The sequence below is a fragment of the Clupea harengus genome, chromosome 2, assembly GCF_900700415.2.
Source record: "Clupea harengus chromosome 2, Ch_v2.0.2, whole genome shotgun sequence".
In the NCBI taxonomy this organism is placed as follows: domain Eukaryota; kingdom Metazoa; phylum Chordata; class Actinopteri; order Clupeiformes; family Clupeidae; genus Clupea; species Clupea harengus.
Genome location: NC_045153.1, coordinates 19278654 through 19291640, shown reverse-complemented (window position 1 = coordinate 19291640; position 12987 = coordinate 19278654). Strand labels below are relative to the sequence as shown.

The 12987-nt window shown below is 45.2% G+C and overlaps 1 protein-coding gene across 7 annotated transcripts in view; it reads right to left on the bottom strand.

Annotated features, from left to right (window-relative positions):
• Positions 1-12987, bottom strand: part of spegb (striated muscle enriched protein kinase b) — a 62078-nt gene that overhangs the window by 9722 nt on the left and 39369 nt on the right. For all 7 annotated transcript variants that reach the window (XM_031585641.2, XM_012834020.3, XM_031585650.2 and 4 more), the window contains 21 exons: positions 12797-12986; positions 12311-12540; positions 11953-12072; positions 11642-11746; positions 10966-11172; positions 10682-10805; positions 10142-10314; positions 9749-9861; positions 8259-8427; positions 7705-7804; positions 6218-6418; positions 5484-5541; positions 5266-5343; positions 4992-5164; positions 4840-4866; positions 4444-4596; positions 4241-4283; positions 3783-3851; positions 983-3566; positions 658-807; positions 236-352 (listed from right to left, as the gene is read on the bottom strand). In XM_031585641.2, coding sequence (XP_031441501.1) covers positions 236-352; positions 658-807; positions 983-3566; positions 3783-3851; positions 4241-4283; positions 4444-4596; positions 4840-4866; positions 4992-5164; positions 5266-5343; positions 5484-5541; positions 6218-6418; positions 7705-7804; positions 8259-8427; positions 9749-9861; positions 10142-10314; positions 10682-10805; positions 10966-11172; positions 11642-11746; positions 11953-12072; positions 12311-12540; positions 12797-12986 — 5184 coding nt within the window. The remainder of the gene's footprint in view (positions 1-235; positions 353-657; positions 808-982; positions 3567-3782; positions 3852-4240; positions 4284-4443; positions 4597-4839; positions 4867-4991; positions 5165-5265; positions 5344-5483; positions 5542-6217; positions 6419-7704; positions 7805-8258; positions 8428-9748; positions 9862-10141; positions 10315-10681; positions 10806-10965; positions 11173-11641; positions 11747-11952; positions 12073-12310; positions 12541-12796; position 12987) is intronic.

The window sequence follows — 12987 nt, the reverse complement described above, 5'->3', positions numbered from 1 at the left end:
CAAAACTACACAAGAGTACAGAAGGTTTCATTAGGAGCATTCAACACTGCATATAAAGTACAAACATTCTGAAAACTGATACAGTCTGTGCACTAGATGCAGACAAATCAATATTCATTCTGCAAAGAGAATAGTCTCTGTGCAGAAAACTAAACAGGCCTCCAAGCGAATAAATAAAGTTCAGCCGCCCACATTGAGCTCCTCTCTTCCGCTGATGTGACAGGAGGAAGCTTACCTTTCCACCATTGGATGTGTGGGTGGGGGCTGCCAGCAGGGAGGCAGCTCAGAGTGACTGGATCTCCCTCCAGCAGGACATGGTCCCTCAGTTTGATGTGGAACACAGGAGGGAAGTCTGAGAGAGGGAGAAAGAGAGACAGAAAGACAAAGAGAGAGAAAGAGGCAGAGAGAGATAGATAGAAAGAGAGAGAAATGGAGCAAGATGAGGCATTGAAGGGCTTATAAAGATGTGCAATAAACTGGTGACATGCTTTCTTAAATGTACATGGTGCTTCTTTTTCATTATATCTGCTCTGTATGAATACATTGTGCCATATGAAGATGTATTGTGCGGCATATGGCAGCAGTGAGACAACCTGGCTCCACGTGACCCATATCACAGGAGACAACTTCAATAGAAACCGGATTAAGCAGGCACACCTGAGGTCAGCCTTGAGTACTGGCGTGAGTGCAGCGACCCGTTCTCCCTGGCAATAGCAGTTGGGATGTCAGGCTGGGAGGCCGTCTTGTCCCTCTTGCCTCTGGACAAACCCCACCTGTCCCACCTGGACCTACGATCAGTCTCTGCACCTGCCAGAAAATAAATGACAAACCATCTCACATGACATGGCAAAGCAGATGGGATTCACTCTTAAATATATCTTATATATATATACCCACACACACACACACTCACATGCGCGCAAACACACATAAATGTATATATGTAAGGGAAGGGAAATGGGAAAGAGATGAGTATTCATACCCTTGGCTGTGGACTCGGACTGAATGCTGGACACGGAATCCAGAGACTCCGAGGAGGCCCCCGTGGAGGAGCGGCGCAGGATAGAGAGCAACGGTCTCCTGGTCTCCCTGGCTTCCTCAGTCTTGGTCTTCCTTTCTTCAGAGAAGCTGCGGATCCTCATGGATATGCCAGCCACGGTGGACCCGATCTTCTTGCGCATGGCCAGGACTGGAGACTCGCTGGGCTTCTTGACACTCTCTGGCTCTGTTGGTGTCTCCACTCCTCCATCCATTCTCACCATCTCCACCTCTTTCTTCTCCTGGGAGCCTCGGCGACCCAGAGCCCAGGAGAGTCTACGCCTTGGGGTGGAGGGATCCTCTTCCTCGGCCTTCTCCTTCTTCCTCTCCTCGGATGGGGTCCTCCTCAGGCGCATGGAGAGCCTCCTCATGAACCCTGGATCCTTTTGGGCCTCACGGAGATCCTGGACTGACTTTGACTTCTCCTCAAGCCTCCTGGACGCCAACTCTAGTGGAGCCCCCACCACTCCAGGCCTGTATACCTGCTCATCGACGTCCTCAGTGGATACCGCAACCGGCCTCTCCTCTGGTTTCTGCCTAGAGAGGAGTTTAAAGCTACGAGTCAAGGATGACTCACGCTTTTTGAACCTGGCCTCGAAGACCTCCTCAGATGCAATGTCCTTGATATTGTCTTCGCCTGGTGTGGTCTCCCTCATGGGAGAGCGGCGAGATGTTGGAGTCTTTGGTGGACTTGGTTCATTAGGAAGATGCTCTGTGGACGCGACCCTGGAGAAGACTGCTGCGTGCTCCTGTGTCTGTAGGGTTTCGGTTCTAGATGTGGCAACAACTGCTTGGGTTGGTTCAGGAACAGTTGTTGATATGGGTGCATAGACAGGCACTGATGATAGGATTTGGGTAGAGTCTGGTGCAGAAGCTGCAGCTGAACCACTGGCTGGCTGGTTGGCTGGTGTTGCAATTGTCTGCATTATGCTGGCATAGGCAGATAGCCTGCCATCTGGGAGTACAACATGACTCGGAGGAGAGGGTGTCACATAGGTTGAGACAACTGAAGTTGGGACTCTTGCAGGTGTTGGAGTCAACATGATGGAGCTGGAAGATATGGGGATCTCAGGGGTTCTAACTGGTGGGTGAACTTCCTCTTCATCCATTCTATTATCAGTCTCAGCAGCGTACATCGTCCTTTCATCTTTCACTTCTTCCTTTCTTTCTTCGTCTTCTTCTTCTTCCTCTTCCTCTTCATCTACCTCTTCAATTTTTTCCTCTATTACATTTCTTTGGACCATGCTAGGTGTGGAAGTCCTTTGGATCACCTTCTGAACAACCTCTGCTTCCTCTACTCTTGAGTCCCCAGCAACTCCAGTTACCCTCTGATCATCTCCAACCCCTGTGGCCACTACCTCTGTTTCCATCTTAGTCACCTCCTCTTCGAGCTTACTATCCTTCTTCTCAGTTTCACCCTCCTCTTTCTTGCTTGCAATGTCCTGCCTCACTGGCTCCGGTGTGGGAGGTTTAGGCGTGACAGGACGAGGCTCGGCTAGGGCAGACATGGACACAGCCTCCTGCAGCCGACGCTCCTCTATCTGAGCAAGTGGGATCTCCAGTGGGGCGCCCATGCGTCTGTAGAGTGGTATTGGCTCGGTGTCCCCTTGGCTGAAGGAGGCGCTCTTGCGAAGCACCTTAGTCTTCGGGATGTCTTCTCTGGGATCTTCGCTTGAGGCTGCCCTGACAAGTGGAGGGGCACCCATCCGCCGGGAGAGACGTCTGTCGTCCCCCATCCCCAGGGTGTCTATCAGTGGCCCGCGGAGTCCACTCATCTTGTTGTCCACTCGGCCGCCCCTCAGCAGCCTCTGCCTCATGAGCTCCAGTTTCAGAGCGTAGTCCTCCTGGCTCATATTCCCGGTTCCTGGACTTGCGCTTCTACGTGGCAGCTCCATGGACACAGCCTTCTTGAGGACTCGTTTGCCGTCCTCACTGCCTCCTTCTTTGGCGCCATCTTCTGGATTGATGCGGAGCAGCAGGGCACTGTCGGCTGAGCCACCTCGGCGGAGTTCGCCTCTCCTTCGGCTGGCCCCCTCTGGCTTATCCGAGTCCATGCTCGAGCCCCTGCGTAGAGGCCTCTTTGGGTGGTCCACCCTCTGAGGCAGTTCTCCTGGTTCCTCGTCTGAAGACCCTTTCTCTTCATCCTGCGTTGATCTCTTCCTTGCACGGCCCCTGCCTGACTTATCCTCACCCTCCTTGTCCTTTTCTGTTGGCTCACACTCCATTGGCTCCTGTCCTTGGCTAGCTGATACAGCAGCCTCTGGAGAGCCATTGGCCTTTCTCATTGCCTCGCCTTCTGCTGGGATATCGGTCAGGGAGACTCTCAAGCCAGAGAAGCCCAAGTTCAAAGGCATGGGAATGAAGGGTAGCTCTTGAATGTCCTCATCAGAGTCTGAGGAAGAGGAAGGAGCAGGGGAGCCTTCTTTGAGGTGTTTTGGGACCGCGATGGAGACGTGGCTTGAGGAGTCATGCAGCAACTCTGGGATGGATCTCATCACCATTTTAGACTTGTAGCTGATAAGAGATCGCTGAGGGAATGAGAACAAGCAGGAATACAATTAAGATAACCACAGCCAAGAGAGTTGCTTGAAATCGATGTACAGATGTACGACGTACAGATAAATGTTTTGAACACACCAAATCACTGCTCTTGAATTAATTACTGATATCCCAATGGTATTATATCAATTAAAGTGTAAATAAACAAACTACAATTTACTGTTTGTATCCAGACTCTCACTTACCTGCCATTTTCTCCGGGACAGGAACTTCTTAAGGGACTCTGTGCTGATGGACTTTCCTTTGTTTAGAATCTAAGAGTGTCATAATTAACATAGAGCAACAATTAATATGTAATTAAAAAATACATATATTGTGTATAATATGATTAAGTAGTTCATTAAATACATAATTGGGCATATCAGGGCTGTTCTTGTAATTTACTTAAAAGTAGATGAGTAAAAAAATGTTTCCGTAAAATAAATTTAGTTCATAAGAACCCTGTGGGAGACTTTGGTACCATATTCCAAAATCCTCTTAGCATCTCATGAAATTAAACAGCAGAAGATTTTACACAAAACAATTTGCACGACGTTTTTACACAGATGTCAACTCCTAGATTCCAAAAAAATGCTTAAAGGATAATGTAAAACTGGATTAATGCTTGATTATAATTTCAACTGATGAAATGTTTAAAATGTACCTTAAACCAGGGATGACGAAGACATTCACTGGTATCAGGCCTCCTGAAAATGAGAAGGCATGGTTGATTCATAAACACAAACCAAGTGTATTTGTACATGTCCCTCTCACACTGTTCAGATCCAAAAAGTCATGGCTCTGTTTTTGTACGAGGATTTTGTAAAGCAAGATTATCAAACACCGAGAGCTGGGTATGGCACTCACACTTTATCAGCCACCAGCAGTTTGATAACAAATCCCTTGGCTTCAGGGCAGAGGTCCGCAAACATGCTCTCTTCAAAAGCCACATTATAGTTCCTGATGTTAAGGACAGAGCTTCGGTCATTCTCTCCCGCAAAGGGAGACACACCAGTGAGGCTGTGGTGGAGAAAGAATGAATTGTTAGCCCTCGTGTTCATAATGAATTATGATCTATTGTATTGAAATTCAACATAAAAAAAATTGTATGCTATATCAAATGTCTAACATAATACACTGTGTTAAAGGGTAAAGCGTCTTATTTGAGAACCTGTAAGTAGGTTTTTATGATGTGATTAAATTGTATAGTGAATTTATTTTTCTTGATGTGCTGGACAAAGTGTACAGTAAAAAAGAGCATACCATAGATAGGTCAGGACCCCAACTGGCCTGAAAAAAATAAGAAAATCAAATAAAAATGATGTATTCAATTATGCATTTGTCTATTCATAACAGCACATGATGAAAATACATTGGCAGCAGACATTTTGTAATTGGGGGACCAGGTACTTTACCAGATGTCAGTTGCCTTGGAGACAGGTGTCTCGTTAACAATCTCCGGAGCGACAAATTCCGGAGTGCCGTATTTGCAGTAATGTGTCTCGTCAGGTGTGAGTTTCATGGCATTCCCAAAATCACACAAGCGAATCTGATCAGTCGTAGGATCTGCCATTAGAATGTTGTCAGGCTAGGATAGAAGTCCGGACAGGGTGTTAAGTCGATCACGGCAGTAACACTCTGGAAAGGGAACTTGGTGACACTGAAGAGTGACTGGATTAATCTGTTTACCTTGACATCCAGATGCAGGATGTTGTGTTCGTGAAGATATCTAACTCCCTCCAGCAGCTGTCTGATAGTGGAACAGATCTAAAGGAACACATTCAAAGAATGATTTTCCCTCATTATATCACATCTGAGCATTTTTTTTTATTATTAAAATGTGACACAGAGACTAAGGACATAAGACTACTTAGGACACGTCAGGAAGGTCATGGGAGTCAACTCACATCTATCTCCATCACCACAGATTTCTTTGTCATCCTCTCCAGAAGCTCCTCATGACACCTGCACAACTTTGTCAAGGGCATCACTCAATTATGTAATGGTAGGCAAAGACTAGTGGTGTGTATGTGTGCGTGCAAGTGTATGTGTGTGTGTGTGTGACAGAGTGTGTAGCCGTGTGGTTATAGCAATAACCTTCACCACCTTGAAAACAAGCTGAAGATAGTGGCCTGAAGGGCCCATCCCCTAAGTGTTTCTGACAGTGTAGCCACAGGGGTATGAGAGCAGTGCAGGCTGGCTCTCCTCCAAGACATCTAACTGAGCCAGGTGTGAGATAGGTATTAGACATCACACCCTGACACCAGCGGCCCTCACTGCCTACAGCCAAATTTGGTGAGAAGATAGGGGGCTTTACACCCTCAAGGATTGTTACAACAACACAGATCCTCATCACTTAGTCAGGCATATGATTGGTATTCTCACCATTCAGAAGGTATTACTCTGACTTAAGGAAAAGCCCCTTTTTTTTACATCTGGACTTTTGAAATAGGTCTCTTCATTCTTGCTAATCCTGCCATCTCTCGCAGCACCACCTCGTGGTATTCTCGCCAAACAGAAAGAATCACTCCGTCTTAAATGAAAACACTTTGCCTCACATCTGGACATTTTAAATTAGCTCTTCCATCTAGCTAATCTTGCCTTCTTCATCTCCTTGAAAAGAGTTTGCTTGAAAGGATACATCTCTGTGATTAGAATGACGGCATTCTTCGTCTCAAAGGCGTCGTGGAAATAGAGGATTCTCTCGTGGTCCAGCTCTGACAGCAGGCTCATCTCTCGCAGGGCCGAAGCCTTCTTCTTGGCGCCCGCCGAGATGAACTTGGCTGCGTTTTCCATTTTCCCCGCTTTCTGCGTCACACGCTTCACATATGAAAAGGCGCCCCTGAACAGAAAGAATTTTTCAATTTCCATGAAAATGAGGACATTATTCAGGGTAAGAGGTCTTTCACAACACGGTCAAGCAGATTTTTTTTTCCTCTCAGGATTACACTGCATATATCTTGTCTCAAGATGTCTCACAATGGAAGATAACAGAATAAATGAACAATTCTGAAGAAAAATATGCCACTGATGTGTGCATGTTCTCTCACAGAATAATTGAAGCACTGCTGTTGGCCACATCTAGAACTGTTTATCATGTCCAACTAGAGATTTGAATAGTAAAAAAAAGTGTAGTGTTCATATGCTGATACATGTTCTACATATGCTTTACAAACATCTCAGTCATTTCAATGCTGAAAATAGTGTTTATTATTACTACAATTGAATTGACATTTTAATTACAAATTTGTTTCTGTTTTATATTTGTATGTTTTGTATGTGTTTGTATTCAAGTATTGTGCTTTGTAAGCAACAAGCAACAAACTATAGAGGAAAGTAAATACTTCATAGTCTCTGTGATAAAGACAAAAGTGATTTGCTTGACCACTACATCTATTAACTTTTGTTTTAAAATACATCAAGTGATCAGACAGGTACATAGAGGAGCACTGATTTTGGCACGGTCGTAGTGTCTCTATGAGCGCCACCATAGACTACAGAGCCAGTCATTCGGTGAGGATTAGCTACGGCAGAGAAGAGGCAGCCACAGTCACCCGAAGCCTGTGAGACTCAGAGCACAGAAACTGGCAGCGGGGTGTTGGGATTATAATTACAGAGCATGACGGCATGGGGGAGAATGACAGCATGCAGAGCTGCGATACGGGTAAACATCTTTATATGGGAGTCGTCCAAGTGGTGAATGTTGCTTGTTTTTCAGCCTGACAAACAACAGGGTTGCTGCGTCAATGCCAAGGTAGTTTGTGCACAGTGTCATTATCTGCTTTTAAAAGTCACCACGTGACATAAAACCTGTAAATGAACTATAGCGCTGTGACAGTTCCATAGTTACACTGCGGTTAAACGTGCCACAAAATTCTTTGCTTAGGCAAATACATAAATAAATCAATTTTGTAATGTTTGTAAGGATTTGAAATGACCTGGAGGTTTACCTTAAAATACATAGTTTACTATGTAAATATTTTATTTCTGTTAAGGCAGAATACAGGACGCCGGAGCAAAATCACTATATCCCATCTAGAAATCTTGCTAACCGCTAATAGCAAGCTGTTTTGGAACTCAGAGGAAATGCATGATCATGCCTGTCAACGATTTGGGCCTGTGAGTCACCTTCCAATCTCTTTGTGCACTTCATAGTAATCGGTTAGCCTCCGCATCTTCCTCCGGATGGACTGTTCATCTTCCATCGCGTCCCCACTCTGCTTCTTGGCTGCAGGCAGGAAACACAATCACCAAACCAATCAGGCCGTCACTTTCACACAAACGAAGAGTCGAGACTCCTGCCATGTCCCTGTCCTGTTCGATTTGGTTGTTTAAAACAAATAATCGCCTCTTTTAATCTGTGAAGACATCACTGTGGTTTACATTTCAATGTGATAAATGTCCTAGGGCAGAGGTGTTAAAGGCACAATAATCTTAAAGAAAGCCAGTATGGTAGCAACAACTAACTTAACACCAGGTGAACATACAGTATATATTGGATTATTTACACGTTTTACAACAGAATTATTCTATGCAGGGGCTTTCACATAAGAGGAAAAAGGGAAGACTGATAGGAATACTATGAGCCTAAAATTATCAGGATCAGCAGTAAATAGAATATGACCTTTTAACCCAACATTCCTGAGACAACAGTGCTCACACACACAGGCACACAGCCTCACCTTTGTGAACGGTGAGCTCAGCCTTGCAGGAGACGGAGCCACCCAAGTTCTTGGCGGTGCAGGTGTACACCCCAGAGTCCTCAGGGTGAGTGTTGAGCACCACCAGGGAACACTCATTATCGTCATACACAAAGGTGTAGTGGCTGCTCTCTGCCAGCAGGATGTCGTCCTGAAACACACACAAACAACACACACACACACGCGCACACACACACACACACACACACAAATAAGCACACTAAAACAGTGAGGCCATCTGAAGACTGCGACTAAATCCTTCTCTGTTCGAGTTCCACGGTGTTTGTTTGCATAGGCATGAGTTAAAAGGTACTGCAAATGGTCAGATGGTAGATGTAGCCCAAAGCCATCGCCCGGTATAGCTCATAGCATAAATTAGCATCCTTATGAGAGCATGTTGGCCCTTTATAGACTGAATAATGAAGAGAGGAAGAGTGTGCGTGGAGCTCACAGTGGGGTGAGCGGACTGCTGGAGCTTTAGAGTCCATCCACTGATGAACAGAGCGAGGTAAACTGTCTCAGGGAGGGATACAGAGCGAGGCAAAAGGGAGGGATACAGAGAGAATACGGAGATGAGAAAAACATCAGTGGAATTCAGCGTGACTCCTCTCTCCCGAAACAGCACATTACATGAGGATGGGGACAGAAAACAAAGTGTTTGTGTGTGTGTGTGTGTGTGTGTCTCTCTCTCTCTCTCTCTCTCTCTCTCTCCCTCTCTCTCTCTCTGTGTCTCTGTGTGTGTGTGTGTGAGAGTATACTTGACTTGGCTTGTGACAAAAGGAACAACATGGATGAACAAAATAGAAAGCCTGCAACCTGTTACACTGATCAAATCAAGTGCATACCAAAGCATAACAAACTTAGCCTGGCATGGTGCTACTCATTATGCCTAAAATGCCAACCTTATGCCATGGATAATGCTACCATCCATTGTCCCCTGTAAAACGCTGAATGTTTTGCGGCTTATTTTCTATTTATTCTATTTACAGCATCTGTTCAGCATTCTCATATGTGTCTCAAACCCATATGGAAAAAGTCTGCAAAATACATCTATGCTCAATTTTATATAGTATATACGATAACAGTGTGTTGACACACATAATTATGGCCCCTTCATATAAAGTAAGAAAATATATATAAAGGAGATAAAAAATATATGTTATATACATGACCTACCTAGCATGTTGAAGTGCATTATGCCATTTTAGTATGAAATGTATATGCAAGCTCTTTACCACAGATTTATCAAGCAAGTATTGTACGTGACAAGTGTGATTTATATGTTTCTTACAGAAATTATCAATTTGGCAACAAACTTGGGAAAAACTGGAAGAAGAAAAGAAGGGTTTAACTGACTAGGCACAAAAACAGTAAACAAAAGCTATTTTTTCCAGAGGAAGAGAAACATAATGAGCAAAAAAAGATATTTAATGAAAAAGTTCACCATGAACACGCCAATCTGAGGAACACACCTTAAACCAAAGAATGTCTGGGATTGGCTTTCCTTCAACAACCACAGCAAAGCGAGGAGTCTCTCCCATACTGACATCCAAGTCCTCCATGATGGTCTCAAATGTTGGAGGTGCTGAGAACAAACCAACAAACAGCTTGATTCATTACAATAAGCACCTAGGGACAATTGCAATACATTATTTTAACTAAAAGGTGCAGTCCACAATTCTAATCCAATACACTTTTTGTCAAATTCAGCTAATTGCTTGATGCAGCTGACGATGCACTGCCCATTAACACAGTTAATTGCTTCAGGAGCACAGAAGCAATGGGTGTAATTTGATTGGCTGTGAAGCTCAACACCAGAATCACAGACTCTGAAGGAGATCTAGGTATTGGTATATAGGCCTTACCTGCAAGCTCCAGGGTGAAGATGCAGGAATCGCTGCCGTACTGGTTGCTGGCTACACACGTGAGCTGACCCATGTCCACTCTATTCACCTTGACAATCTTGAATGTGTGCTGGTCATCATCAGGCATGCCCATCTCAAACATCCCGGCCCGGTTCACAAGAGTGATCCCTTTCCTGTGAGCATGATATGATTGTTTTTTTTGTTTTTTGTGCTTCACTTTCTGATACGCCCATTTGTTGAGAAAGCTTTACGTTAATGTCCCTACAATCCACTCATCTTAGGCTAAGGTGTGACAAAAGAGGTCACCCAGCAACACGATGCAAAATAAAGTAGGAATGTAAGAAGCACAGGGCCTGGTTTGATGAACACTGCTGAATACTGGTCTCTCATGTTATAAATTCTGTGTCAGATGCCCTCAGACTTCAATGTACTCCTTTAACACTTCAATAACATGACATAGCAGTCATAAACACTACTATTACAACATACCACTCAAAGATCACCTTCAGATATCAAGATGCACTGATTTAAGACGCTCACCTTTTCCAGGAAACCGACGCATTGACGTGATTGAGCATGACATTGATGCTGACTGATTGGTTCTCCACCGCGTACACCACGTCTGGCCTGTCAATGATGACAGGAGCCTCCTGCAGATAGGGACCTGTGGGCGGAGGGATAAAAAAGAGAGTCTCTCACAGTAATTCACACATCCCATCGACCAGCTGTCTGGAGGTTTATTTTTTATTTTTATTTCTCTCCCTCCCTCCCTCTCTTTCTCTCTCGCTCTCTCTCTCCCCATCACACACAAATTCGTAGGTTACCTCTGTCTACGAGCTGCACCGGGTCTGTGGCAGGAGAGGGCTTGCTGAAAGCCTTGCTGGTGATTGAGAGGACCCTGAAGGCGTAGCGGACCCCCTTGGACAGCATGGTGACCGTGTAGGACGTCTCCTTCAGAGAGGAGGCTATGATGGTCCACTGAATTGAGCCGAGGGCTTGCTGCTGGACAGCGTACATCAAGGAGCCGGGTTCTGAAATCACAAGCATAAAGTATGTTCACGTCAAACTTAATTCCGACGATGACACTTTTGCCAACCTGCCGCAGTCAATTCCCCTCACTTTTATTATATTCTCAAGGCGCACGACAGCCCTGGCAATGTGTCAGAGTTATATCAAACAAGGACATTCAAACTTTAAAACTCAAAGCATCACCACGGCAGTATATCTTGACCTGTTTGAAGCTGGTTTTGATGAGCACATAAAGCTGTTATTGAAAAGTAATTAAGGAGGTGTCACTGGCAACCTGGCAAGTGCCACTACTTTGATGTGGCTTTTTTTTCTAAGGGGGAGAACATGAAGGTCCAAAAGAATTAAACTCTCTGCCAACAGGGCTCAATAAAAAAGACCCTATAAGGATATATCCATATGTGTCTCATCTGAAATCTACAATATATTATCATAACACTGTAAAATAAATGGCCAGTATGACAGAAGAAGTACCAATGGAAGGATCCAGTCTTTTAGGTTTCTTCCACTTTAAGTTGATGGTCTTGCCACTGATTGATTCAACCACTGGGGCACCTTCAGGAGGATCAGGGATGATATCTGGAGAAGGATTACAGAGAGAAATAAATACAAAATATGTTCAATTGTTACAACTGAAATAACAACAAATACCTCTTATTTAACTTCATGTCATATACCCAAGCAGAGACTGCAGAGACACACATGTCAGATATATGTCTCTCCTCTATGTCCCAGCTGGAGGTTGAGGTCACATCAATCTTCTGAGAGCATGGCGCTCCACTCACCTGTCACGTACAGATGGGCATAGCAGGTGGCCTTGCCCACCTTGTTGGAGATGACGCTCTTGTAGACGCCGCCATGGGCGTGGCAGACCGAGCGAATCACCAGGCTGTGGATGTCCCTGACTGCCGGAGAGAACAGCACAAGGGGACATGGGGGTCAGCCGAGAGTCTGGCTGAAGCATAAATAATGCTTCTCAGTGGCATGCTTATTTCCACAAAGAGCCCGCCAAAGCCGCTAGGTCTGTATAAGCCATAAAAGGGTCATATATCATGGGTGGATGGCACAGTAAGGGGGGCCCATATTTCAGCAGGGGAAGCATGGGGCTTAAGGGAACAGGAATCATGCTGCCTAGTTACGAACATTGTGTCATTTTCCTGTCCTCTGTGCTCTCGATCTTCTTGCCATTGTGGAACCAGGTGATGGTTGGGTATGGCAGGCCGGCGACTTTGCATTTGAGGACGGCCTCTTTGCCCTCAATCACGTCAAGGTCATAGAGTGGTTTGACGAAGTCTGGCATGGTGAAGCGCTCCACCTCATTCTCGGGCACTTCCGGCTCCTCGGGTATAGAGGGCATCTTCTCTAGTTTTGCCCTGTTAGAAAAAAAGGGCAGATCATTTTGGGCAGTTGAGACGTACAAATAAAAACACAGTCCAGTGAAAAAACACATGTGGTGTGTAATTGTTGTCAGGCTCTGACAGCATTACATTTTAATTTTTTTTATAAAATATTTTGCATGGAAACATGCTTTGTTGCATTGCATTTTTTGCACAAAAACCTTCATGCTTACTGTGAACTGTGGTGGGGGGTGTACTGTACTGTGCAGGTGTGGGGCCTGGGAGATCTTACATTTGGGAGGAGATTGGAGGTCGGGGTTCTTGCACGTAGAGCTCAGCTGAGCAATCGGCATCTCCGTGCTGGTTGCGAGCCACGACTGTGTAGAAGCCCTCATCCTCATTGCTGACATGAGTGATGACCAGAGAGTGGCGTCCCCCTTCTTTTAAGATGCGTACGTCCTCACTTTCCTCCAGTGGATGGTC